At 42.5% G+C, this 24,578-nt stretch overlaps 2 protein-coding genes across 4 annotated transcripts in view; one reads left to right on the forward strand and one right to left on the reverse strand.

The window, feature by feature from the left end:
• LOC307040499 (zinc finger MYM-type protein 1-like) overlaps nt 1–23,800 on the forward strand; it is a 55,688-nt gene extending 31,888 nt beyond the window's left edge. Inside the window, exon 2 of the mRNA XM_079683386.1 lies at nt 20,821–23,800. The gene's annotated coding sequence lies outside the window, so the exon portion shown is untranslated. The remainder of the gene's footprint in view (nt 1–20,820) is intronic.
• rap1gapb (RAP1 GTPase activating protein b) overlaps nt 1–24,578 on the reverse strand; it is a 287,393-nt gene that overhangs the window by 231,809 nt on the left and 31,006 nt on the right. For all 3 annotated transcript variants that reach the window (XM_079683382.1, XM_079683381.1, XM_079683380.1), the window contains exon 3: nt 23,816–23,856. In XM_079683382.1, the coding sequence (XP_079539508.1) occupies nt 23,816–23,856 (41 nt within the window). The remainder of the gene's footprint in view (nt 1–23,815; nt 23,857–24,578) is intronic.

Consider the following 24,578-nt stretch of genomic DNA (forward strand, 5'->3'; position numbering starts at 1 on the left):
GAGGAGAGGAGAGATTGATAGGGTAGGAGGTTGTCAGGGTGTTTGGATTTCCACCATTTCCGCCAGAAATATTAGTTCAGATATATTCCCTGTCTGGAGGTTGAAGTCTCTGAGAAGTACAGTGGGAGGGTCAGTTTCAGGGATGTGTGAGAGGAGATTATCTAATTCCTCCAATAAGTCTCCCAAGGCGCCTGGTGGACGGTAGAGAACAACAATGGTTAATTGTATAGGATGGGTTACTGTGACGGCATGGAATTCAAAGGTGGAAGGAGTGAAGTTAGGTACGTAGTCGGTAGAGGAAAAAGCTCCAGTTTGGAGAGAGCAGGAGACCAGTGCCACCTCCTCTGCCAGTGGGTCTGGGTGTATAGGTGAAGGAATATGCTGTGGAGAGAGCTGCTGGGGTGGATGTGTTGGGTGGAGTAATCCAGGTCTCAGTGAGAGCAAGGAAATCCAGAGATTGCAGGGAAGCGTAGCCAGAGATGAAGTCAGCCTTAGGAACAGCAGACTGGCAGTTCCACAGGCCCCCTGAAACTAGATGTTGGATCTCAGTGGAGCATGTGGGATAGACGAGAGCAGGCCGGTTATAATGATTAGGATATGCACAGGGCCAGTGATAATTGTCAGAAGACCGATGAACAGGAATGGAGAATATACACATGTTTTAGCATGAGGGGATAAAAACACCAGCGAAACTTAGCTCAGACAAAGTAGGATTGGCCTCCTCTTTGCCTCCCTCCTGACTCCCGCAGGACTCTAATGTCTTTATTAGTCTAATGTCTTTTCAGTTTCTGGGGAGGAGTGGCCTCAGATCAGAGCTGATGGGCGTCAATTGAAACTGGATTACTCCTGAGTTCTTAATTAAACTTTAAGTTTACAATTACATTAAACCCTAGCTAATAAAGTTATGAGGTTAACCCTTAATACAGTTACCCCTAGTCAATAAAGCCCATAGTATTCTGCAAAAGTTTAAATCAAAGTTTAAACATCTCTGCACCTGCTACATATTTCTGTCCTAATCTGAATAAACAGTAGCTGATACACTTCTTGTCGAGCAGAAACACATAGCAGCCGTCCAAACATCCACCCCCTCTTCAGGTGAGAATACTTAGTAAACTTTAGGATGTAATAGCTTCTCTTATGTGTGTCTTCAGTCAGCACTAAGGAGAATTAAACACTAACAGTAAACTTCCTCCCCTGCGGGAACAGAAAAGCAGGAAACATTAAATATTTACCAGCCTTGCGCACAACTACACCTCTGAAAAGATTGCATGGACACCAAGCCTTGCCTCTGTGACCCGAAATGCCCAAAGTCTTTTTTTTTTTCTTCAGTTTTGTTGATGTTACTGTAGGCTAAATTGTACTTTTACTTTAACTCAAACAGCACCATTATTCTAAAGCCTGACAAGCAGCCAGCATCACAAAACCATCAGTAGTAAATCCAATCCAAAAGTTATGACTTCAATTGTTTTTGAAAGGCCATTAAAGCTTAGAATCAACATGCTCACTGTATTCAGGGATTGATGTAAGAATGGCAAACAGGAAAGAGGTGAGGAAAAAGGAAGGGGAAATATTAATGAAATCGTCTTGGAGAAACACCACCCCTCGCTGTTAGCCAGGAGAACTACTTTTTTATATCCTCTCGTGCTGCTGAGCATCTCGGGGGTGGTTGAGAGCTCCATTTGAAACAGACAACTTTGAATTTTAAGCAGATAGACTCCCCTGCCTTTCAATAGAGTCTACGCCTATGATGAGCACAGTGAGAGAGAAAAGAGAGCAGCTGAGGCAAAGAGACACCAGCTCACAAACAAAACATTAGGATTTGATCTCCTTTTATCGCCATGACACTGTCCATTAATCCATTTCAGTCTGTGGACATGTTACTGGTCGGTACAGTCACACAGTAACTAAAAAACTCAGCAGAGCCAGCCACTGTTCCGTAACCAAATGCAACAAATGAGATTCTCCCTCTCTGCCACAAATTGCAGGAGCTAAATTCACGTGGGGGGGGGGGGGGGGGGGGAGCTGACATTGAATAACTGGCTCATCAAAGACAGACAGATTCCACTAGGAACCCGGAGAATATTCTTGTCCTTCATCATACGGCTCTTCTAGATCTGATTGTCATGAATTACACAACTCCACTCCAGGCCACGGATAACAAGGAAAGGAGGTGGGGGCGTTGCATGGAAACTGGGTTAGATGGAGAGAAAAAAGAAAGAGGGTGTCTGAGCCTGGCGACAGGGGTGTGGATATATATAGCAATATTAGCCGTGACGGGATCCAGCCGCCTGCTTTTAATTTATGTACACCCAGTTTACATTCACAAGCATGTTGAAGAAGAGACTTGGAAGGGAAATGAAGACACAAATCACACCAACAGAGTGGGAGATTCAGTGAATGTTCCCTAGAGCCATGTAGAGCGAAGGCGGAGCAATTTACAGCGCCGCCACACTCGCACACAATCCCGCCAAAAGACCCCAGCAGGACACGTAACTCATCCTCCGGTGCACGAGAGCAGAAGGCCATTAGAAAAATTAAAAGAGATGCGGAGAGCAGAAGAGGGCAGAGGGAGAGAAAAAAAACTATAGGTTACTTACGTGGCCCCAGTTCTCAGAGTAACATGAAGTGAGATGTCTCACTATGGGATGCGCCTCAACGCGTATGCCTCAGAAGCATCAATCTCATTACGCCAATCCTGATTGGCTGGTGATCTTGACGTCTACGTCAGGGAATCCACCCACCCTATAAGTAGCTTGCGCTACGACGCAGCGTCATTCAAAATAAGCACCTCTTCTCGCTTCGCCTTAGCAAGAAGGGCTGTCTGGTGAGACATCTCACTTCATGTTACTCTGAGAACTGGGGTTACGTAAGTAACATGAAGTGAGATGTCTCACTATGGGATATTGAAACTCCTGTATAGCTAGACATGCTTATCTCGAAAATCATTAAAACAACCAGAACTTAACAGGTAGAACCCTGTCTCAACACGGGGCCCAGCACTGCGCGGGCCACACTTGGAGCAGAGACATCTAGCCTGTAAAAGCGGACAAAAGTGAGCGGTGAGGACCAGCTCGCTGCTGCACAAATGTTTTGGATGGAAACACCCTTGAACAAAGCCCAGGATGTAGCCAGTCCACGAGTAGAATGAGCATGCAGGCCCGTTGGTGCCTGCAAACCCTGACTCGTATAAGCCAGAGCAATCGCTTCCACAATACAGTGGGAGAGTCGTTGCCTGGTAACGGGCTTGCCCTTCTGAGGGTTAGCCCAGGATATAAAGAGTTGGTCATTGCAACAAAACTCTTGTGACCTGTCCATATAGGTGCGTAAAAGCGTAAAGCGTAAAGGGCTTCAGCAACCACCTTAGGTACAAAGGCAGGGTTGGGCTTCAGCAACACTCTCGTTTGCCCCGGGGCAAACTGAGTGCATGAAGGATGTACAGAGAGCGCGTGAATGTCACTGACTCGCTTGGCAGATGCCAGAGCCAGTAACAGCACTGTCTTCAGTGACAGGTGTTTCATGTCAGCTTCTTCCAGGGGTTCAAATGGAGGTCGAGTGAGCCCATCTAAAACCACTGCCAAGTCCCATAAGGGCACCAGTGACCTGGAAACAGGGAGGAGCCTGCGAGCTCCCTTCATAAAACGGCAGACCAAAGGATGTTGGCTAGCCGTCTTTCCCTCAAAGCCCACATGGCATGCAGCAATAGCAGCCAGGTACACTTTGATCGTAGAGAAAGCTCTGTGTTTATCAATTAGGTCCTGTAGAAATGATAAAATCACCCCGACAGGACATTGAAAAGAGATGTGTCCCTTTTGAAGGCACCACTCCTCAAACACCCTCCGCTTACAGTCATAGAGAGACCTGGTGGAGGAAGCTCTTGCACTCTGAATAGTGTTTATCACCTTCTGAGGGAGCCCCACTGTATTCAGATTGTACCACTCACGGGCCAGGCCCATAGTGCCAAGCGCTCTGGGTGTGGGTGAAAGATCGTCCCCCCCGCCAGTATGTCCCTGCGTAGTGGGAGCTGCCACGGCTGCCCGCACAGCAGCTGATATATCTCCGCCAGCCAGTACATTGCAGGCCAGTGCGGAGCTATCAGGATCAGTTTGTGGCGTTGTTCTCTCACTCTGGCCAGAGTTGGGGGTATCAGAGCCAGGGGTGGGAACGCGTACAGAAGGACCGGAGGCCAAACGTGCGCGAGCGCGTCCACGCCTAAAGGTGCGTTTAAATCGCGCATTGAAAAGAACAACTTACATTGAGCATTTTCTTTTGATGCGAACAGATCTACCGCGGCTCGGCCGTAACGCACCCACAGCTGGCTCACAACCATTGGATGTAGAGTCCAGTCTGCATATAGTGGTGCACCTCTGGACAGCAGATCTGCCCCGAAGTTCATCACTCCTGGTACGTGCGTCGCTCTCAGAGAGAGGAGATGTCCGCAGCTCCATAAGATCAGTTTGCGTGCCAGCATGTGTAACTGGAGAGAACGCAAACCCCCTTGGCGGTTTATATATGATATTGTGGTCGTGTTGTCTGTCCTCACGAGGACATGATGTCCTCTGAGAAAAGGCAGAAAGCGTTTTAGGGTGAGGAACACCGCTAAAAGCTCCAGATAATTTATGTGTGACCGTTGGAGGTCTCTGCTCCAGAGACCCCTCACAGGTCGACCTTCGTATATACCCCCACAGCCCGTCAGACATGCGTCTGTGGTGACCACCTTCCGCGATAGGACAGCACCCATAGGCACGCCCCGTAATAAAAAAGTCGGGTGTAGCCAGTGGCGCAGTGCCATTACGCATTTCATAGTGACCATCACTCATGGCGCGTGGGGTCCAGTCTGAGGGCAGCTACCCAGCGCTGAAACTCCCTTATGTGTAAGCGTCCCAGTCGTACCACCAGGATGGCTGACGCCATGAGCCCCAGTAACCGCAGACATGATCTGAAGAGAACATATTTGCGTAGTCGGAAATGAGCGAGGCAAGCTCTGAAGGCTTTCACTCTTTCTGCTGAAAGGCGGGCTGTAAAGGACACCGAATTCAGGTGTAGGCCCAGGAAGAGTACAGTCTGGGCTGGTCGACAACATGCTCTTTTCTGTGTTTATTACGAAACCCAGATCGAGCAGGAGTTTTACGAGGACATTCGTCTGCGTAATAGCCTCTTGCTCCGACTGTGCGAGAAGCAGCCAGTCGTCCAGATAAGTTGCCAAGCGAATACCCTGTTGTCTTAACGGGGCTATCGCGGCTTCCTTACAAACACTCGCGGGCTGAGAGACAGACCGAAGGGAAGGACTCTGTACTCATAACAGACACCCTGAAAGGCGAACCTCAGATATTTCCTGTGTATGTAATATACTGGGATGTGGAAATACGCATCTTTCAGGTCGACTGATGTGAACCATTCGTTTTGACGCACGAGACGCAACAGAGATGTGTGAGTGAGCATTCTGAATTTGTATCTTTTGAGATATTTGTTCAGACCTCTCAGATCTAGTATAGGCCGAATTCCGTTCCCTCCCCGTTTGGGAACGAGGAAATACTTGGAATAAAAGCCGCTCTGACTCTGTTCGGAGGGTATTATAGATATAGCCTTCTTTTCTAGTAGCGAGAAAATCTCTTGCTCCAGAATATGGGCCGACTCTCCCCGGGCTTGTGAATACAGAATGCCCGAGAAGCGAGGGGGGGTGACAGCGAATTGGAGCCTGTAGCCCCGTGTTACTGTCTTGAAAACCCAAGCAGAATCTGTGAGCATCTTCCACTTTTCGCTTCTTAATGTCACATCTCTGTCGCCTGCCCTCTGTTTCTTTATTTGATGTGTTATGGGGCCCTCTAGTGTCTGAACACGGTGGTACCCCAGGTTGACAACCCCGGCCGACACTGCGCATGCGCGTGGCGGTGGTGCCTTCACAATCCCGTCTAATGTCCGCCTTTTGAGAGAGGCCGTAGCCGCTCTCAAAAGAGGGGTAGACGACAGATTGTTTATTGTCTTTCTTTTCATTTTTATTGACTGCGCCCTTGGCTTCAAGCCTGGAAACGACAGTGGAAAATGATTTATTAGGAAACAATAATGATGACATGTGTTTGTGTGACTTAAACAGGCAGCGGAACTTGCTGTCTTTGATGTTAAGTCCATTTCCCTTATGGCGAGAACTTGAGGATGACGTTCTGGCATCACTCGAGGCGGCGGGAAGATGGGGGCATGGTGGCACCCCGAAAACACATGAGCATCTAACACTGGAACGTGTTCTGGAGCTGGGGAACAGGGAACTTCCAGCTCTCTCGTCGTCGTCGAGGAGAGGAGGCTGTCAGGCCGACCCGCTTCTTCTTCCTCGCCTGGTGGCTGAAAACCTCGGTCGGCTGTGCCTGAGCGGCAGCTGCCGGAACCGGAGATTTTCTTGGCCAGCTCGTCCTCGCCTCGTGCCTGGGCTGGGGACCCGGGACGGGCTGTGGTCTCTGCTGCTTCGGTATCTTGAACCGGGCAGGACGTGAGGCAGCTTGAGTGAAGGCCTGCCCCGGGACCGTTGAAGGTGGCGGCTGGACATTTCGGGGGAGACAGAGCTGGAGAGCCTCGTCTTCCTTCTTTTTTGATTCGCATCTCAGCTGCATTGAAGCTAGAGCGAAGCCAAATATGTCCTCGGGAACAATAGGCATGTCCAGAACATCCTCTTTTTCCCGGTGTGGAAGGTTCGTCAGGTTGAACCACCTGTCTTTCTCCTGTACCACCATTATCCCCAGTGCTTTGCCCGTGGCTTGGACTGCACAGCGCTGCACACGGAGGCAAATGTCCGTGATCGCTACGATCTCGTCCCAAACGGCAGGCTCAGGTTTGCTGGACAATTCTTCGCAGAGCTCCGCCTGGTAGGTGGTCAGCAGCGAGGAGACGTTGAGTGCCCTGGCGGACAAAGCTGCGGCTTTATAGGCCCGTTCGGTCATCGCTGTCTGAAAATGGTCTGCCTTTGCCGGTAGCGTGGGGTTCCTGCTCGGTGTCGAAGCCAGCCTTGGTTGGAGGTGGGCTGCCACCAGCGGTTCCATGGGCATCATGTAGAGCAGGCTGAGCCTTTCCATACCGTCACAGTTCAGGGAGGAGGCCCCCTGGATTGGGGCCTTGTTGCTGAAAGGGCGGTCTCTCCACGAGACCGACACCTCGTCCAGCATCTCCGGAAAGACTGGAAGGAGCTGCCTCTTCGTCCTCGCTGCTTGGGGCAATTGCTTCCCCTCATAGCGAGATCTGGAGGTCTCCTTGGCCACTTCAGGCCATGGGATGTCCAGCCTGGACGCAGCGCGTTGACACACGGCCTGCAAGTCCATACTTAGGCAGGGCGAAGCTGGTGTGCTTTCGCCCGGGAGAGCGGACATCGCTCCCGGCTTTGCAGCCTCAGCCGATGAAACGAAGATGTCATCCTCGTGCTCATCCGAGTCGGACAGGAGGAACTCAGAGGCATCCTCTTCTTCCTCCATATATTCCAACTCCAGGACATCCTCCGCGGGTGGAACCATGGTGAGGTCCAGTTGGGAGCCCCAGCTTGACACAGCGCGGGGCTCCGCTCTCGCGGCTCTTGCCGCCACCGGACCCCAGCCTGACACGGCGCGGGGCTCCGGTTCAGCAGCTGCCGCTGTTATTGAGCCCCAGCCTGACACAGCGCGGGGCTCAATCTCTGCGGCGGACGCCACCATGTCTTGATTGCCGGCCGGCGACTCAGCGGACATGAGGGGGTCCTGTCCCGACAAGCTAGCTTGGCGTGCTAGCCGTCGGCGGAGGCTCTTAATGGTGAAGCGGGCACAATGCCCGCACGAGCCGGGGTTATCGATAGCCTCCTGGGCGTGTTCCAGCCCGAGGCAGGACGAGCAGACCTGGTGTGAGTCTGTGCCTGATATCTTCAACCCGCAGCCGCATAGCCGAGCCTCCGAGTCCCTGACTCCTCTGGTGTGAGGGAGAGAAGGGTCCGTCTTTGTTCGCCGGGGTGTCGGCGTGGAGTGGACACGCTAGTAACACGTACGTTACTGAGAAAAAAATCCAACCTTGTCGTTAATCCGAAAGGAAAAAGCGACGGTGTACATTTTATTCTTTAAAGAATATTAACTGGTGTGTTAATACCTTTTGTTTTTTTATCTCCGTCTCCTCTGGTGTGAGAGAGAAAAGAGAACGTCCTCGCTACCGTGGTGTCGGTGTGGAGGGAAGAAAAGCTAGCAACAGGTATGTTACTAACTTGAAGAAAAAATTAAACCTTACCGTCATTTCGAAAGAAAGAAACGGCGAGGCAGATTACAATATTAACTGGTGTGTTAATATTGTTCAGTCTTCTTGCAAAGCAAAAAAGTAACCGGCAAGCGCCCGTCGACCGAAAATTGGCTTTGGGTTCAGTCTGTGGACCGTTAAGCTAGCCCGGCTACTGATAATTTGAGATGTGCTCTGAAGCGAGAAGAGGTGTTTGAATGACGCTGCGTCGTAGCGCAAGCTACTTATAGGGTGGGTGGATTCCCTGATGTAGACGTCAAGATCACCAGCCAATCAGGATTGGCGTAATGAGATCGATGCTTCTGTTTGCATACGCGTTGAGGCGCATCCCATAGTGAGACATCGAACGGAGTGTTCTGAATGAGAACAAGCTTATTTTTCATATAGGCCTAACTATCAAAGTCAAGCAGGAGGAGAGGAAAGCCCTGCGGGCCACATCCTTGGATTGATGACTTTGCAGAGAGAGGAGCCACACAGACTCAGTTTGGGGACGACTTTGATTTATACACATGAGGGCTCGACCGGGACTGAGATAAGGGAGGGAGAGATTTATAATCATGCAGCTTCATCAAAATAATCACTCAGTCAGATCTCAGCGCCTGTCCACGGTTTACAACCTCAACTTGACAGGGAATGGCTTTTTGGAGTCCTCAGATTTTAAAGTGCGCACACCTTTAGACATCTCACCAGAAGCATCTGCTTACAGATACATGAGATGTGGCTGAGAACTTTATGAGGATGGTTGATCATGAACCCAGATGTTTGGACAAAAGGAAACTATATTATGACATATTTATGACATTTATTGGGAGAATATGATGCCCAAATGTGTGGACAGTGGATGTGATCTCTCATTTATTTTATTGGAGTCACTTGGAAAAGGATGTCTTTGTGTGCCAGTATAGGGAGGAGGAGGGGTTTACAACAGCACTAAATCACTCCTAAATCACTGTGTGTGTACATTTTTACGACAGCTTTGAGAGACCTTTCGATCTGTTTTAGGGGCACACAAACCTGGCACAAAATACTATCTATCCATTGAATTTAAAAAGAAATGCCGAAACATAATCTACTGTTTGCTTTTCGTATTGTTCATTCATTGTTGTTTTTTTGCTTATCTGGTGTTTTCTGTTAAATTTGGATTTATTATATTATTTCGGTGGAGGATCCAGAAAAAACCCAGTGCGTTGGTGCATTTTTTAATTAAATGCACAACGAAATCCCTAATACATTACAATACTTATTTCATAACGAAAAAGCTTAACAGGAATAAGGTTTTTTACATTTTTGGGGGGGATTTAATAAAATTAAAGTTAATACCAACATAAAAGTGTAGCAGCACTTACTTGGCAACAATTTAATTTATTTGGATGTTGTATACTTTTTTTCTGTGCTCAAGAGATGAGGAGACAGGTCAAATTATAAAAAGGGACAAATTACAATAGAAATCCAATCATCATCTCAATTTGTAGAATGTGTTACGGCTGAGAGCTGAAGTCATTGCCTGTTTGACAAGAAGCCATCTCACATGGAGCTAAGTGGACACTGCTGCCTCCCAGCAACACAGAACCCATATGAAGCTGAACTGCTTTCAGCACCATGGACAGCAGCCATCTCAGAAACATAAAAAAAAAGGATTTACTCAATCCCCTTGACCACTAACGGAATCTATGGCAGGGAGCAGAATTGATAAACCTTGCCGATGCTAATCAAGATCTTTGAGTACTTTGAGTTTTTCTTTATTTCGGTCAGACAACTCACGTTTATGTAATATGCTTATTAGAAGCAACATATAGTTTGAGTTTGGCTGTTGAGCTGCTAAATGCTCCACTATGTTTTGCTAGTTGCTTAATGTGTCTGGCATTTGTGCATGCATTTGTTTTACTGGGCCGCCATAAATAGATCAGTCATAACGCATTCACAACCATGCTCTTTAAAATGCAGATATGCATGCATGAACATGTTAAATGTGCAAATGTTTTCAGTATTTCCACAACCCTGAGATATGCCCGAGTGACACTGTTACTGCTTGGTGGAACAGAGTCAGTGTTCAGTGTGATCTCTGTGCTCTCACCGTGCTGCGCCTATTGGCAATAGCCCTCGACTTCAGTTGCGACATCAAAGGGCAAAACCGCTCTTTTATTTGCCTTTGTTCCCACTGTGGCATTTCACATAATCTGACAGCCCTGGTGCTGTCTAATCCCTGCTGTGGCCCTGACCCTTTGAGGGCCCTCAGACTCTGGATGGGAATTGCTAAACTTCGCTTATGAGGAGACGACTTCATGTGACACGCTCTCTGGGCTGACGTTTATCACCCAGAGGTTTGTAAATCAAACTTACAGGTCTCTTACAGGGTTATGTCAGATGCTGCAGAAAAATAGCACCTATAAATAAATAATATTATGGATATCTATCAGTTTTAAAAATGCAATAAAGCATAAAATCTCAGTTCTACTTTCTAATTGATTGTCAAACCAACTGAGCATTACTTAATTTATTTAACAGAATTGGTGTTCAAATATCAAACATGAAATTGCACATCAAAGGGTTTCAGTGCACAGCCTGCATTAGAAAACTCTGCAGCTGTGGTGCTACCAATCATTAAATGCACACATGCTTAAGAGAGGGGATTGATTGGCAGAGGTCTAGGTCATTCTCCATTTATTAATAACATATTCAAGTCAGGGACCTAGTCAATGACCTGCAGAGAGCTGGGACCAAAGTAACAAAGGCTACCATCAGTAACACACTACGCCGCCAGGGACTCAAATCCTGCAGTGCCAGACGCGTCCCCCTGCTTAAGCCAGTACATGTCCAGGCCCGTCTGAAGTTTGCTAGAGAGCATTTAGATGATCCAGAAGAGGATTGGGAGAATGTCATATGGTCAGATGAAACCAAAAAACTCAACTAGACGTGTTTGGAGGAGAAAGAATGCTGAGTTGCATCCAAAGAACACCATACCTACTGTGAAACATGGGGGTGGAAACATCATGCTTTGGGGCTGTTTTTCTGCAAAGGGACCAGGACGACTGATCCATGTAAAGGAAAAAATGAATGGGGCCATGTATCGTGAGATTTTGAGTGACAACCTCCTTCCATCAGCAAGGGCATTGAAGATTAAACGTGGCTGGGTCTTTCAGCATGACAATGATCCCAAACACACCGCCCGGGCAACGAAGGAGTGGCTTCGTAAGAAGCAGTTCAAGGTCCTGGACTGGCCTAGCCAGTCTCCAGATCTCAACCCCATAGAAAATCTTTGGAGGGAGTTGAAAGTTTGTGTTGCTCAGCGACAGCCCCAAAACATCACTGATCTAGAGGAGATCTGCATGGAGGAATGGGCCAAAATACCAGCAACAGTGTGTGAAAACTTGTGAAGACTTACAGAAAACGTTTGACCTCTGTCATTGCCAACAAAGGGTATATAACAAAGTATTGCGATGAACTTTTGTTATTGACCAAATACTTATTGTCCACCATAATTTGCAAATAAATTATTTAAAAATCAGACAATGTGATTTTCTGGATTTTTTTTCTCATTTTGTCTCTCATAGTTGAGGTATACCTAGGATGACAGGCCTCTCTCATCTTTTTAAGTGGAAGAACTTGCACAATTGGTGGCTGACTAAATACTTTTTTGCCCCACTGTATATATGCCTCCTTAGCTCCACACTCATAATCCTTCCTAGAAGCAGGAGAGTGGCTGCGTTGAAGTGATAACTACAACTTTCCTAGGTACTAGGAGCACCTTAAACGTTTGATTGGCTCAATACTGTTTGTGAAGATGCAAGGCTCTGCAACCTGCCGATCAGAAAAGCCCTGAAAGATAATACATGAAACAAATATGAGTGGGTTATTTTGGAGCAGGCAATATTCCTCAGAGAAGCCATTACAGTACATTGTGCCTGTGATGAGATTAACAAAGAGTCATGAAGGGCCTGGTAGGCTGACAGGTAGTACCGGTTCTCGATACCCATCCCTAAGTCAATACCGGTACCTGATTGGATGGTATCGGTATACCGTTACGTCTACTTCCTTAGTTTAACTTTAAACAATTCTGGTTGGTTAGGAACCCTCATCCTGGACCTGTGTGATGTATCCGGTTTGAGACCCCTCTGATTGGCCACTGTAAATGCCACTCGTCATCTCTCTCAACAGCGCTCGTATTATTGTTGTGAGACTCCCGCAGGCATGGCGGACAGAACGAAGGTCTGGATGCACAAAAATGTTGTGGCGAGAGTGCAAGGTGCAATCTATGTACTCAATTAGTTGCTTGTAAATGGGGTAACACAAACAAACACAAAGCACACAAACGAGACACTCATTGAATCTAAACCGGTGCAGCGTATTTGACAGCCTAAACAATGTGGCTGCTAGTTCTAATAGTGCTAGCAGTATCACGCTAACACAACCCAGTCTCATGGCATTTCGTGTTCACCAACACGATTTTTAATCTATTGATTTGTGTTCCCCAACACGATTTTCCCCCTTTTTTTCGTGTTGCACAGCACGATTTTAAAAGCAATGTATTTCTATTGGTAGTCTCACGGCATTATGTGTTATAGGAAGACCGGAAGCTGTGTGGTTCATAAAAACATGTTCTTACTCAATATCAAGCCACAATTATTGCTTTTATTTTAAAATTGTATAATTTCTGACTTTTGCTGCATTCTGTGAGGAAAATAAATGGGGCTCAGAGCCTCAGAATACTGAAATCTGTATTCTTTTTAAAAAAAAATTCCTTCTACATGTAATTTGTTATTCTTTTCAAAATAACAAACTGTTATTTACTCACCAATAACACACATTTATCCTTGTTTTTATTTATTTGTTTAGTTCCATAATCTCTGGCTTTTTTGGCGTCCGTCAGGAACTGAATTTCAAAATAAAAATAACCGGAAACAGACGTAGGCATTTCGAGCGATTACCCAAGATCCTCAGCTATGGTTTAAGCTCGCCGATTGGATGTTTTAGCCGCAATGCATGTTGGGATTTGGTGTTTATACGATATGAAATCGGAAAAACATTTTAAAATAATTACTTAATTCTGAGTGTTCTTGCTTTTCTCTTTGAAAGTCATCACATAACGGCATTGTAATAAACGGTTCGGCTGCATTACATATTACAGATCATCCTAAACTCCTAGAGGCCTACGTCTGTTTCCGGTTATTTTTATTTTGAAATTCAGTTCCTGACGGACATAAAACAATCACGAGATTATGGAAATAAACCAATAAATAAAAACAAGGATAATTATGTGTTATTGTTGAGTAAATAACAGTGTGTTATTTTGAAAAGAATAACAAATTAGAAGGAAAAAAAGATTTTAAAAATACAGATTTCAGTATCCTGAGGCTCTCAGCCCCATTTATTTTCCTCACAGACGGCAACAAAAGTCAGAAATTATACGATTTAAAATAAAAGCAATAATTGTGGCTTGATATTGAGTAAGAACATGTTTTTATGAACCACACAGCTTCCGGTCTTCCTATAACACGTAATGCCGTGAGACTACCAATAGAAATACATTGCTTTTAAAATCGTGCTGTTCAACATGAAAAAAAGGGGAAAATTGTGTTGGTGAACACGAATCAATAGATTAAAAATCGTGTTGGTGAACACGAAATGCCATGAGACTGGGTTGGCTAACAACGTCCTCCTTAGTTCTCCGCGCACCCCCCGATGACACGCGAGAGTGAGAGGTGACAAGGGGAGCACGTCTGTAACCCGACACCGTTGCAATAGAGTGGCGAAGTCACGCCCATCTACTTCCGGTCCATGGGACCTTATTTTGGAAAAATTATGTATTGAAGTCAATGGAGAGAGAAAACGTATCTTTCAATCCCATTTGAATTGTGCCATGAATTACACATATGATGTTTGTCAATCTTAAAAAATCCTTTCCATGTCAAAAAAGTCACAGTTTGTCGTAAAACTGTTGAAATATAAGACTATGAAAAATACGCAACTAGAGAGACTACAAATCCCAGAGTTGCGTAAGTGATGTCACAATTGTTTTCCTCCGCTAAATATAAGAGATAGCTAAGATAAGATAACTTTAACAAGATGCCTGTGTGCTTAGTACCAGGTTGTTATCATACCAGCAATGGGTCTTGCTCGTTCTTTCGCTTCCCGTCTGATGAAAGCACCAGGAGCTAGTGGATCAAGTTAGCTGTTAGTTAGCATTACAGCCTTAGCCTTGTCATTTGTATTAGCCTTAACATGATGTAACATTAAGTAACCCAAAATGTTAAACAGTAAGAGTAGTAGTCATATTTCGTGAACCCTTTGAAGAGTACTGTCACACCGGTGTGATCATTCTATAATACACCATTCAAGCCCGGGGGAGAAATGCTAATGCTAACGTTACATTAGCATCGGCGATCTTCTGTACTTCATGCTATCTGAACAAATGGTTGACATTAAACATTAAAAAGATCAGGCAGTTCAGAGAGAATCAAAGGAAGGCAGGCGGGCAGGCAGCTTTGCATGACATTCTTCTGTACGTGTTTCATTGTGGTGATAAAGAGGCAGTGGCGGTGCCAGAGTATTTGTGTTGGGTAATCTATGGTAGGGCTAACCCATACAGTGGTGGGGCTCAAGTCATTATTTGCAATGTAATTACATACACGCTATATCGCCCCCCTTGACAGTGAAACGCCACGCGTGATGTTTAGATTATTTCCCTGTCTCAATCCAAATTGAACTGTATGAAATAAAAAGGCACATCTGTCTTGTAGTAAATACAAAGGGCGACCTGGAGCCAATCCAAAGAGTTGACATGCTGAAAACCCAACTCCTGCAGAGGAGATTTTTTAAATAGTAACATAAAATACACATTCTGGTACTCTCTTGAGAATAAAAAATAATAAATCTATTACTACACGACATATTTAATTGTGGATAAGGGTGGATAGCCCCCATTGTACTGTGTGTCAAAATGAAAGACAGCCCACACATCTATCAATCATCAAACCGGGGGGTCTTATTTCATTACGTGTTGATTTATATCAACACATAATATTGTATCGAGAGATGTACTACCGCAAAAGTATTCTCAATCGTGGCTTCCTGCAACAACACCACGCCGTTATCGTTTTCAAAACCGTTTCTGGTCTTCGGTATTTCCAGACAAGTGGCTACTGAAATAAATTTTTACTAACTGCTGTCTGTGCAATTTACTCCGCGCGAGTTGGCAGACTTTATTTTGCTTACTTTAACATCATTTTTCATGGTGGGGCTAAGGTGGGGCTAAGCTATTTCTTGGTATGGCTGTAACCTACCCCAGCCATACCCTGGCGCCGCCACTGTAGAGAGGCTAGTCAATCCCTTGTTTAGCAAGACAGTAGTGACAGTCATCTTGGTGACGTGTGTTGTTGTGCAAGACCAGAGATGTATTTCATTGGGCATTTCACAAAAAAAAAATTTTTTTGACTGCCAAAATGATCTTTTCAATTGACAAACATCATATGTGTAATTCGTGGCACAATTCAAACGGGATCGAAAGATAATCTTTCTCTTTCCATTGACTTCAATACATATTTTTTCCGAAATAAGGTCCCATGGAGGTCCACCAGAAGGGGAGGGACTTTGCCACTCTATGAATCGACATCCGACCAATCACGGCTTTGATATGGCCAGTAGTGCAGGTGAAGAGATGTTGGTGAAAAGACAGCTTCAGTCCGGCACAAGCAAGAGGGGAGAAAAATAAACATGAAGAAACTAGAGCATCACTCGAAGGTGGGTTATTGTATGAGACAACTTGCGAATGTTGTATAAGTGAAATTGCCAATTGCCAACCTCTTAAGCCCCACGGACCCGGTTCCAGGGCCAAAATTGCGTCATTTGCAGGAAACAACGTCTAAGGAACCTTGCCCACCTCAACACCGAAAGATACAAACTCGCGACGTTATCAACAAAAACGTACATCAAAACATGTGGCGCTAGGTAGCCTACAACGCTAACATGGCTTGCCTTGTTTTTGTCTGGTCAAAACTGGTCTTCAATGGCATTAAAACGACAACAACGATGCTGTAGTTAATCCATAGGTTAATATCCAATGTGACTGTGTCCCTTTTGAAATGTTCTGATAATCTATAAGCAATAAAACTGCAATTCCATTTTCAAACATCAGAGCAGGCCATTCCTACGCTCTGTTGGAAGATTGAATGCGCGAAGACGGCACCTTTTTTTTTTACATGAGTGTGTGCGATTTCCCTTCGATTCTATTGGCTCTAACGGTCAGAAAGAGATGTCACATGTCAAAATCGAAGAAGGGGGGACCAGAGATAAGGACAATCCACCCAAATGGCCCCAGAAGAGTTTTTTTGCTAAATCTGCCAAATATCACTTGTTTTGCATCAATCTTGATACAGGGTACTTATATGTTGTATTTTGGATTCCTAAAGCTTTTAGTCTACTAACCCATCATCCAAGGTTAGTTTTCACTATAAGTACACAATATATTTTGGACTGACACTATAATTTACAGTTTTTTACCATGTTCAATCTGAATTTTCTTTAAAATAAGAGACATCTATATTGATTCTGAGTTTTATACATCCAACTCACAGATTTATCATTACTTTGAGAAAAAAGATTAATAATTTAACCCTTTTAGAAATGTAGTTATGGTCATTTGTTCTGGGAATGTCATTTTCGAGCCTGAAACCTGAAAAACAGGCTTGGGGCTTAAGAGGTTAAATCATCAGCTGCAATTCACAAAATTAAGAAAGCAGTCTCTGCATAGCATATAGGCTAATGGAGATGCAGTTATTTCCAGCATTCTTTATTTACCATTCATTCAAGTATGTTATGCCTTTTATCTGCTAATGGACAGGAGGAAGAGTGATACACTGTCTGTCTAATTGGCCTACATAACAGTTACAGTTTAAAGCCTAAAAAACATGGAGCATTTTTTCCCCTTTTATTCATTTTTATGTAAATTTGCACATTTCATGGTGATGCTCAGCCTCTCCCCTTAACTCCTAACAGTCATCATCATGTCAACCACAACACAGAGAAATAATGATAGAAATGTTTGTGTAGTTGTTGATAAATTGCTGACAGAGGGAACTACATTTGAATACAGATTTAAGAAATATCAGTTTTTGAGCATGTCATAAGCATGTTTTGTCTTGACTATATTACAACTATATTATAATGAAATAATATAGTATTTATATTATTGAATTGATTATGATTATTATTATTTGTAGAAATAGTTTATTTGCATTAATTATATTTTAATCTTTTTGAGGCTAGTATTTGGCAGTAAATGCAGACGTATTCACCAGTAAACGCATACTGAACGACATACATGCACATTTACCATTTACCTCACTGTATACAAAAGTAACTGTGTTGATAATAATAATAAACAGGAATTATATTTGCAAAGTAGCCTACTTTGTTTCCAAAAAAATGTGTTTCACTCCTGTCAGTTGGGGGGGGGGGGCCTCATCTCTGACACTGACAGTGTATTAATGTGAGCTCCTATACTCGCCTTTATCTTTTTGCCATTTTAGCCTTTTTACCAATTTCTTCATATCACAGTTTTGCATGATGTCACTGTAGGACAATGTTTTAAGGATCTCTTTTCGAGCTACTAGCTTGTCAGTTTGAAATGTCTGGATGAAGATGTAACTGATTTACAAATGTTAAAAAATGTTTAAAAAAATGCCTCTTTTCATCCTCTGTCTGATGTAAAACCCCAAAAAGCATGATAGGGCGAGCCAGGCCCCTTTAAGTTATTTTTATTTATTTGTGTCTGCTTCTGAGAGGCTAATGTATAAGTTATACAGTTATTTCTGCAATAAAATTACAATAAAATTACTGTTTAATCTTCACATCTTGTATCCATGTATATAATTTTGAGCACCAAATGATTGGAAAGTATCGATAAGAGTATCGAAAAATGCAGATACCGATAAGCGGTATCGATAAAATCCTAACGATACCCATCCCTACTGACAGGCAACACTGGTAAATCATCAGAGCAATCACTAGCAGGCTATTATGAACATTTACTGTGATAAGTTTAATTGTCAAGTTCACATGGGATACAGTTTTGGCTCAAATATGAGGAATTATGAAACAATAAAAAATTCCTGGGAAGGTAGTGCCATAATTCCTATTATAGCATGTGCAACAATTAGCCTTTTTCATACATTTTCAGACAATGTAATGACTAACAAATGACCAATGATGTTTGTTTTTAAAATGAAAAGCAATAGTCTCCACAATAATAATGCCAAACTGAATATGGATTTATATTCAGGGTAAGCAGGTAGTCTGCGGGGATGAGAACATCTGTTTGTGCAAATAATACGACGTGGGCAAAAGGTATCTGTGTGAGCAATACAAATCTAACCAATAGCAGTAATACATTAAAAGTGAAACACAGACATTTTTATCTTGTCTGAAGCCTCTGAATCAACCGTGGCTGAGTCTCAGCACAACCACGATTTTCTTAAAACCACACTGCACTTAAAAAAAAATTCCTACTGCTATTTCAATGCTTGCTGCACACAAGTAAAGTAAAGAGACGCTACCGTCACCATACAGAGAGCAATGCAGGGGGGATAGGAAATATAATGACTTGTTTATTCTAGGCACTGTAGAGAGAGAAAAAGCTACATACATAGGAGCTAATGATTCCACTACATTAGCGTGAAAGCTTTAGCATTTTGCAAGAAATACGGCATTCACACTGTACTCTGCAGTCTACCGCCAGTATAGATTTATTCTCCGTCAGCTGGATTTCTAATGGGATGGTCTATTTGCATTGTACAGTCCCAGAGAGAAACAGAAATATTTTTGGTATCAGCCAAATTCCTCTGATCTTGGTTTTGCTAAAAAATGCTCTCCAGAAACACTTTGAGGGTTGCAACCAGATCGCAGTCACATATGTCATCTGCTCTTTTATTTGACAGGCTTCAGATTCTTACCATGACATTAACATTGAGCAAATGTGTGTTTATATTTAAACATTAAGTTCAGGTAAAGGGGAACATTCCTATACCATTCAATATGTAATTCAAAAGGTTAATTTTTCATGCAACACGCTAGTTTTAATGAAACAAAATTCCGTATGGATTTGTTGAAAAAATGCCGTAAAAATCGTTTGACTGCTACTGTATATGGTATCTTCTTTTCATTATTCACACTTAATATGTTTTACATGTCAGTTTATTGATGTTTTTAGTATGTGTCTTTCTTTAAGTGTGCCAAAATTATTTAATTTATTTTTATAATTTTGATGATGAATGATTTTTAATATTATTTAGGTGGAGGCTACAAATAAGCCCATGGGTTTTGTGCCTCTTCCTTTGTGCAAAACAACGAAATACAACTTTATCACTTTCAATAAATCCAATCGACTGAGTCTAAACTAAACTTTATTTAGTACTTCAACATTGGCTCACAAAACAGACAGTATTGTGGTTGCTAAAGTATGAGAATGGTTTGTGAATGATAACCATCACTCAATAAACTGATCCCAACCATTGCCCAAGACTACCGTTTCTTAGGTAGAGAGAAGGTGTTGAAAATAGTTAATTAAACCATCTGGTTCCTAAGTTTGGAGACAAATTGACAGAAGGAGTGTTCTCTAAAAGAACATATTTCACTTCCAGTAAAGTAAAGAACCAGAAAAACCCCAGCAAATTGCCTACAATACAAAAAAGTAATATGGAATTTGCTGAAGAGAATTCACGTTTGGAGCTAGTAGCATAGTAGCAAGTCATTTCATTAGGCTGAGGGACACACACATTTAATACAGTTTGTTTTTCCCCAAGCGTCCTCCAAAAGTCAGTAACAAGACTTGAGTGACATTTGAAATAAAGTGAAGTGGCAACCACTGTTCAATGGGAAACAATGAACTGTATGTGCCCACTCAGTATAAAACACTGTCTTCTGAACAGAGAAGAGACTGAGATAGGCTGAACGGTAATGGCCAGTTGTCAAAGTGCAGTCAAACCCAGATGTGGTGAAAACGTCACTCACGGCTTTGAGGTGACAATAAAGCTGTGACCTTACAGAGTGAAGTGAAAGCTAAAGTTAACTGAATTGTCTTGCACAGAGAAGATGTAACTGTCATAAAGTCCCTATTGTTATCCATACTGAAAAAATATCAAAAATACATTCAAATAAATACATGGGTGTAATAGTAGACGATGTTCAATCCAACAAAGACAACATAAATAAATCTTTTTTATTAACTTTCCAATGAGCACAAGAACGGTTTTTTTTGTCTATGTCCCCTTAGGGGCTCCGTACAGTTTTGTGCACCAGTCAATCCTAAAATGAAATACAGAATCAATCCCAGGTCAAGTGTACATTAAGGACTCTTGAATCAGAATCCCTTTATTTGGTCCCCAGTAATTGTAATGTTAAATATCTGTTTCCTATATTCTTGTCTTAAATAATTGTCCTTGTAGATTATGCAAAAGGAAGAGCTGTGATGCAATAAACTGCAGTATCTGGGATTCAAGAGTATCTGAAAAGAAACAGGCAGTGAAGGTGACCTGCATTGACAAATGTAGCTTTGAACATGAAACACACCTTTTTTGAAAGGCTCATCTGTCATTTTAGGCTACAGCTCAACACTGCTACCACTGCTTACTGCTTGTACCTCTGACTCGAAGTCCAGAGACTTGCCTTCACACACCTGAGGTCAGAGCCAATGAAGCAGCGACCTGAAGCAGGCGGCAGCGGCGAGTTGGAACAGATTGCATTGTCATCACCATAAGCCTGCACACAGGAGCTCCAAAGAAAGAATTCACTGTGAAATGGCTGCTAGTTAATTATCAACGCATAAATGAGTCACCATCCAAGTCAGCATGGAAAATGACTCAATAAAACCCACTTGAATAAATGTCAGAGGCGCTTCTGTCATCTCAGAAATAGCTTTTCAGAAAATCTAAATAAATTGCAAACCAATTAAAAGTTTTGCTGTCAGGTTTTGTTATTTTTTCACGTAGCATTTTAATTGTTCTCTATCATATTACTCTAAGAAAAAAGATTTAATTTAAGTCCGCAAAGACCTTTCTTTTGAATTGGATTTTCTATCCAACTGTTTAAACTCCACATGAGATTCATCTTACCATGTTTATTCCCTTCTATGTTTATGTTTCTATTTTTTCTATGTCTTATTTATGAAAAATAGCTGGTTAATGTGTTTAGAAATGATGCTGACAGGTTTATTAAATGTCTTGTTAAATGTCTTGTTATATGTTGCTAGTTTATGAGCTGTATTACTATATATAAGATTCAGACAATATATTTTTTTGAATTAAAAAAAGGTAATTAAATTGTGCATATATGAAAAATATGATTCTATATGACTAAATACTAGAAAAGCTAATTAACAATAGTTGATCCTATATGAGTAAATACTGCAAAAACTTTAAATTACACAAATATTTTATTGTCCGGCTGCATGAAACTGTGTTTGTTCAGATAGCCAAGTTTTAACTGGAAATGTTTTTAACTGCATTGCTCAATTATTTAAGAACTAATCAAAGTAGTCAGCCATGTTGAGCTGCATCTTTTGCAGATTCCTCAAAATGCCACAAGGAATATTAATGGCTCTGGGGAAGGTGTGAGTTCCTGTGTGGTCCGCAGTGATGGAAGCAGATCCTTCACCTGACAGTATCATTCACCCTGTTAAACCTGACAGTTTATGAACATTTGACACAGCCATGGCATTCTTCACAGAGTTCAGTATGGTGCACTGTGAAACCCGAGCTGTCAGCAGATCATGAATTATTCACCCTGGAGTAAACAGGACACCAACACAGATTGCTCTCCTGTTTACTGTGGCTTGCACTACCATGAACAAGTCATTCAGTCTCTGGTTTTGTCACATCTTGAGTACTGTCCGGTCATATGGTCATCAACAGCAAAAACACATTTACAGAAATTACAAATAGCTCAAAACAAGGCTGCCAGACTAGCTCTCCACTGTTTGAAGCGCACTCATATTGGAGTTATGCATAGAAACCTATCATGGCTTCCAGTTGAGAAACGTCTGCAATCTCGTGTTATCACTTTTCTAAAAAAAATCAAATTTAGTAAAAAACCACTGTATTTTTATGATCAAATAGTTTACACAAGAGACGAGCATGCGCATAAGAATAGACAAGCTACATCAGGCCATCTACTGGCACCTAAGCCCAGGACAAATCTTCTGTGTCTTATAGAGCTATAAAGGAATGGAATTCATTGCCAAACTACCTTGCTAAAATAGAGTCCAGAGCCTCTTTCAAGAAGAGATTGAAGGGCCATCTACTAATGACCATGTACCCTTGTGAGCCCTAATTTAATTTGATCGCATGTTGTTGATGATATTGGTGATGTTTTTAATGTTGTTAATGTTTTCAGGACTTATGTCCTAATAGTTGCTGTATTATTGTTGTATTGTTTTAAGTGTCGGGCCCCAGGAAGAGTAGCTTTTGTCGAGAGCAAAAGCTACTGGGGATCCTAATAAATAATAATAAACATAAACCACGACTGTCAATAATGGACACACACACACACACACACACACACACACACACACACACACACACACACACACACACACACACACACACACACACACACACACACACACACACACACACACTTTGAATGGGAAAAGCATTGTATGTGGTACACGATCAGACATTTATTTTTGATATCAGATCCCTGTCTTTACCTATATTTCATTCACAGAGCTAGTGCTTTCTTGATGTTAAAATAGATTAAATCAAAAGTAAAAATATATTATTTTCCCAAATAGTTGACTTATCTTTCACTCTTGAGCAACACCATATTTATTCCCTGCTCAAGAAAATGATATTTTAGACATTTCACGAAAAATCTGACCAGAGGTATAAAACAGCAGCAAATGGGATTCATTGTTATACTGGAAACTGTAAAAAACAAAAATGACCGAACTGAGAAATACAAAGAGTAGTAGGGAAAGTCAAAAATGGGATGAGTTCAGCTGCATAGTAGATAAGTACTTACTTACAGTAAGTACTTGAGTAAATTACCCAACTTGACAGAAAACACAAAAGACGCTAGCTTCACTGAATTTCTTTCAAACAATTTTTGGCAAAAGTTGTGGTCCAACTCTCGACTGGGCATTTTGGAGAAAAAAATGGTGAGAAATGATGTGAAGAAATCTTCTGCTATAGACAATAAAGAGCATAAAGGGTTAAACCATTCTACTCCTTAATTAACCAGGTCAATAACAATAAGGCTGAGCACTGAAACCACTAAAACCTTTAAGGTCATTTTAGTAATGAAGACTGTTTAGAAAGACATCAGGGTAAACAGAGCTGCATGCTGCTGCCTGCCTCTGTTGTTCCCCATGCAGAGGATATTATCTCCAACAACAGGGGTCACAGTCATTTCAAACACCACAGGAAGTCAACTGCAGCGCTTAGATAGTGTCGCCAAAAATCACCAAGTGTGTTTCTATTTACTTTTTCGTCCCGCAGGGTGGTTGACAAGATTTCAGCTCAAATTATATTTATGTTGTTGCGGTCAGTAAAATGAGGTGATGATGTGAGGTTTGTGAAAGTGTTTATTGACCTACCTGTAAGCCGCCAAGCTGTATGCTCCTCTTGTCAGCTGCTCCTGTGGAGAAACAGAAAAATAATAATAAAAATGTGGAGCTATATGTTTGAATGTTTACTTAATATTCTGGAAAAGGCACCAGAAGAATTTAAAAAAGGAACATATTCCAGCTAAGCTTAACTGAATGCACTTTTTAACCACGAGCATTCTTTAGAAATAAATGACATGCTGATTTGTTATTATGAAATACAGTGTATCACATCTTATATGCCCCATTGAATTCAATATGCATTGTCAAGCTTTCCCTGACACACCACACACACACGCCTGAGCACAGTAAACCATCCTCCGCCCACCAGTCTGTTTACATTGAAGTTAATTGGCAGCTTTGAGACCACACATCATGAATATCAATTATTGCTAAAGTGGAGCTGTGAAAATGAGCCGGTGCGGTTCTATTGTGGAAACACAGGCAGAGCTTTAACTGTGCGTTAATGGCAGGCCTAAGCCACCGAGACAATTCTGTCCTTGAGCTTAAAATATTAATTGTAACTGGGTGAGGGCCCAAATGATTGGTTGGCAATATGTGCAATACATTGATGCTTTAGGAGTTTCGCTTCTGAATTAGACATTTATAATTTGAAACAGCATGCTACATTAAAAAAAATGCAATATATAAATAAACATAGGTATTATATAACTAAAAATATAATATATTACAGTCTACTAACGTCAGGTGCAGTCCTTCTTTGTTAAATATAGATTATGAAACAGCCATGATT

Source organism: Notothenia rossii (assembly GCF_949606895.1).
Source record: "Notothenia rossii genome assembly, chromosome: 5".
NCBI classification, from domain to species: Eukaryota; Metazoa; Chordata; class Actinopteri; order Perciformes; family Nototheniidae; genus Notothenia; species Notothenia rossii.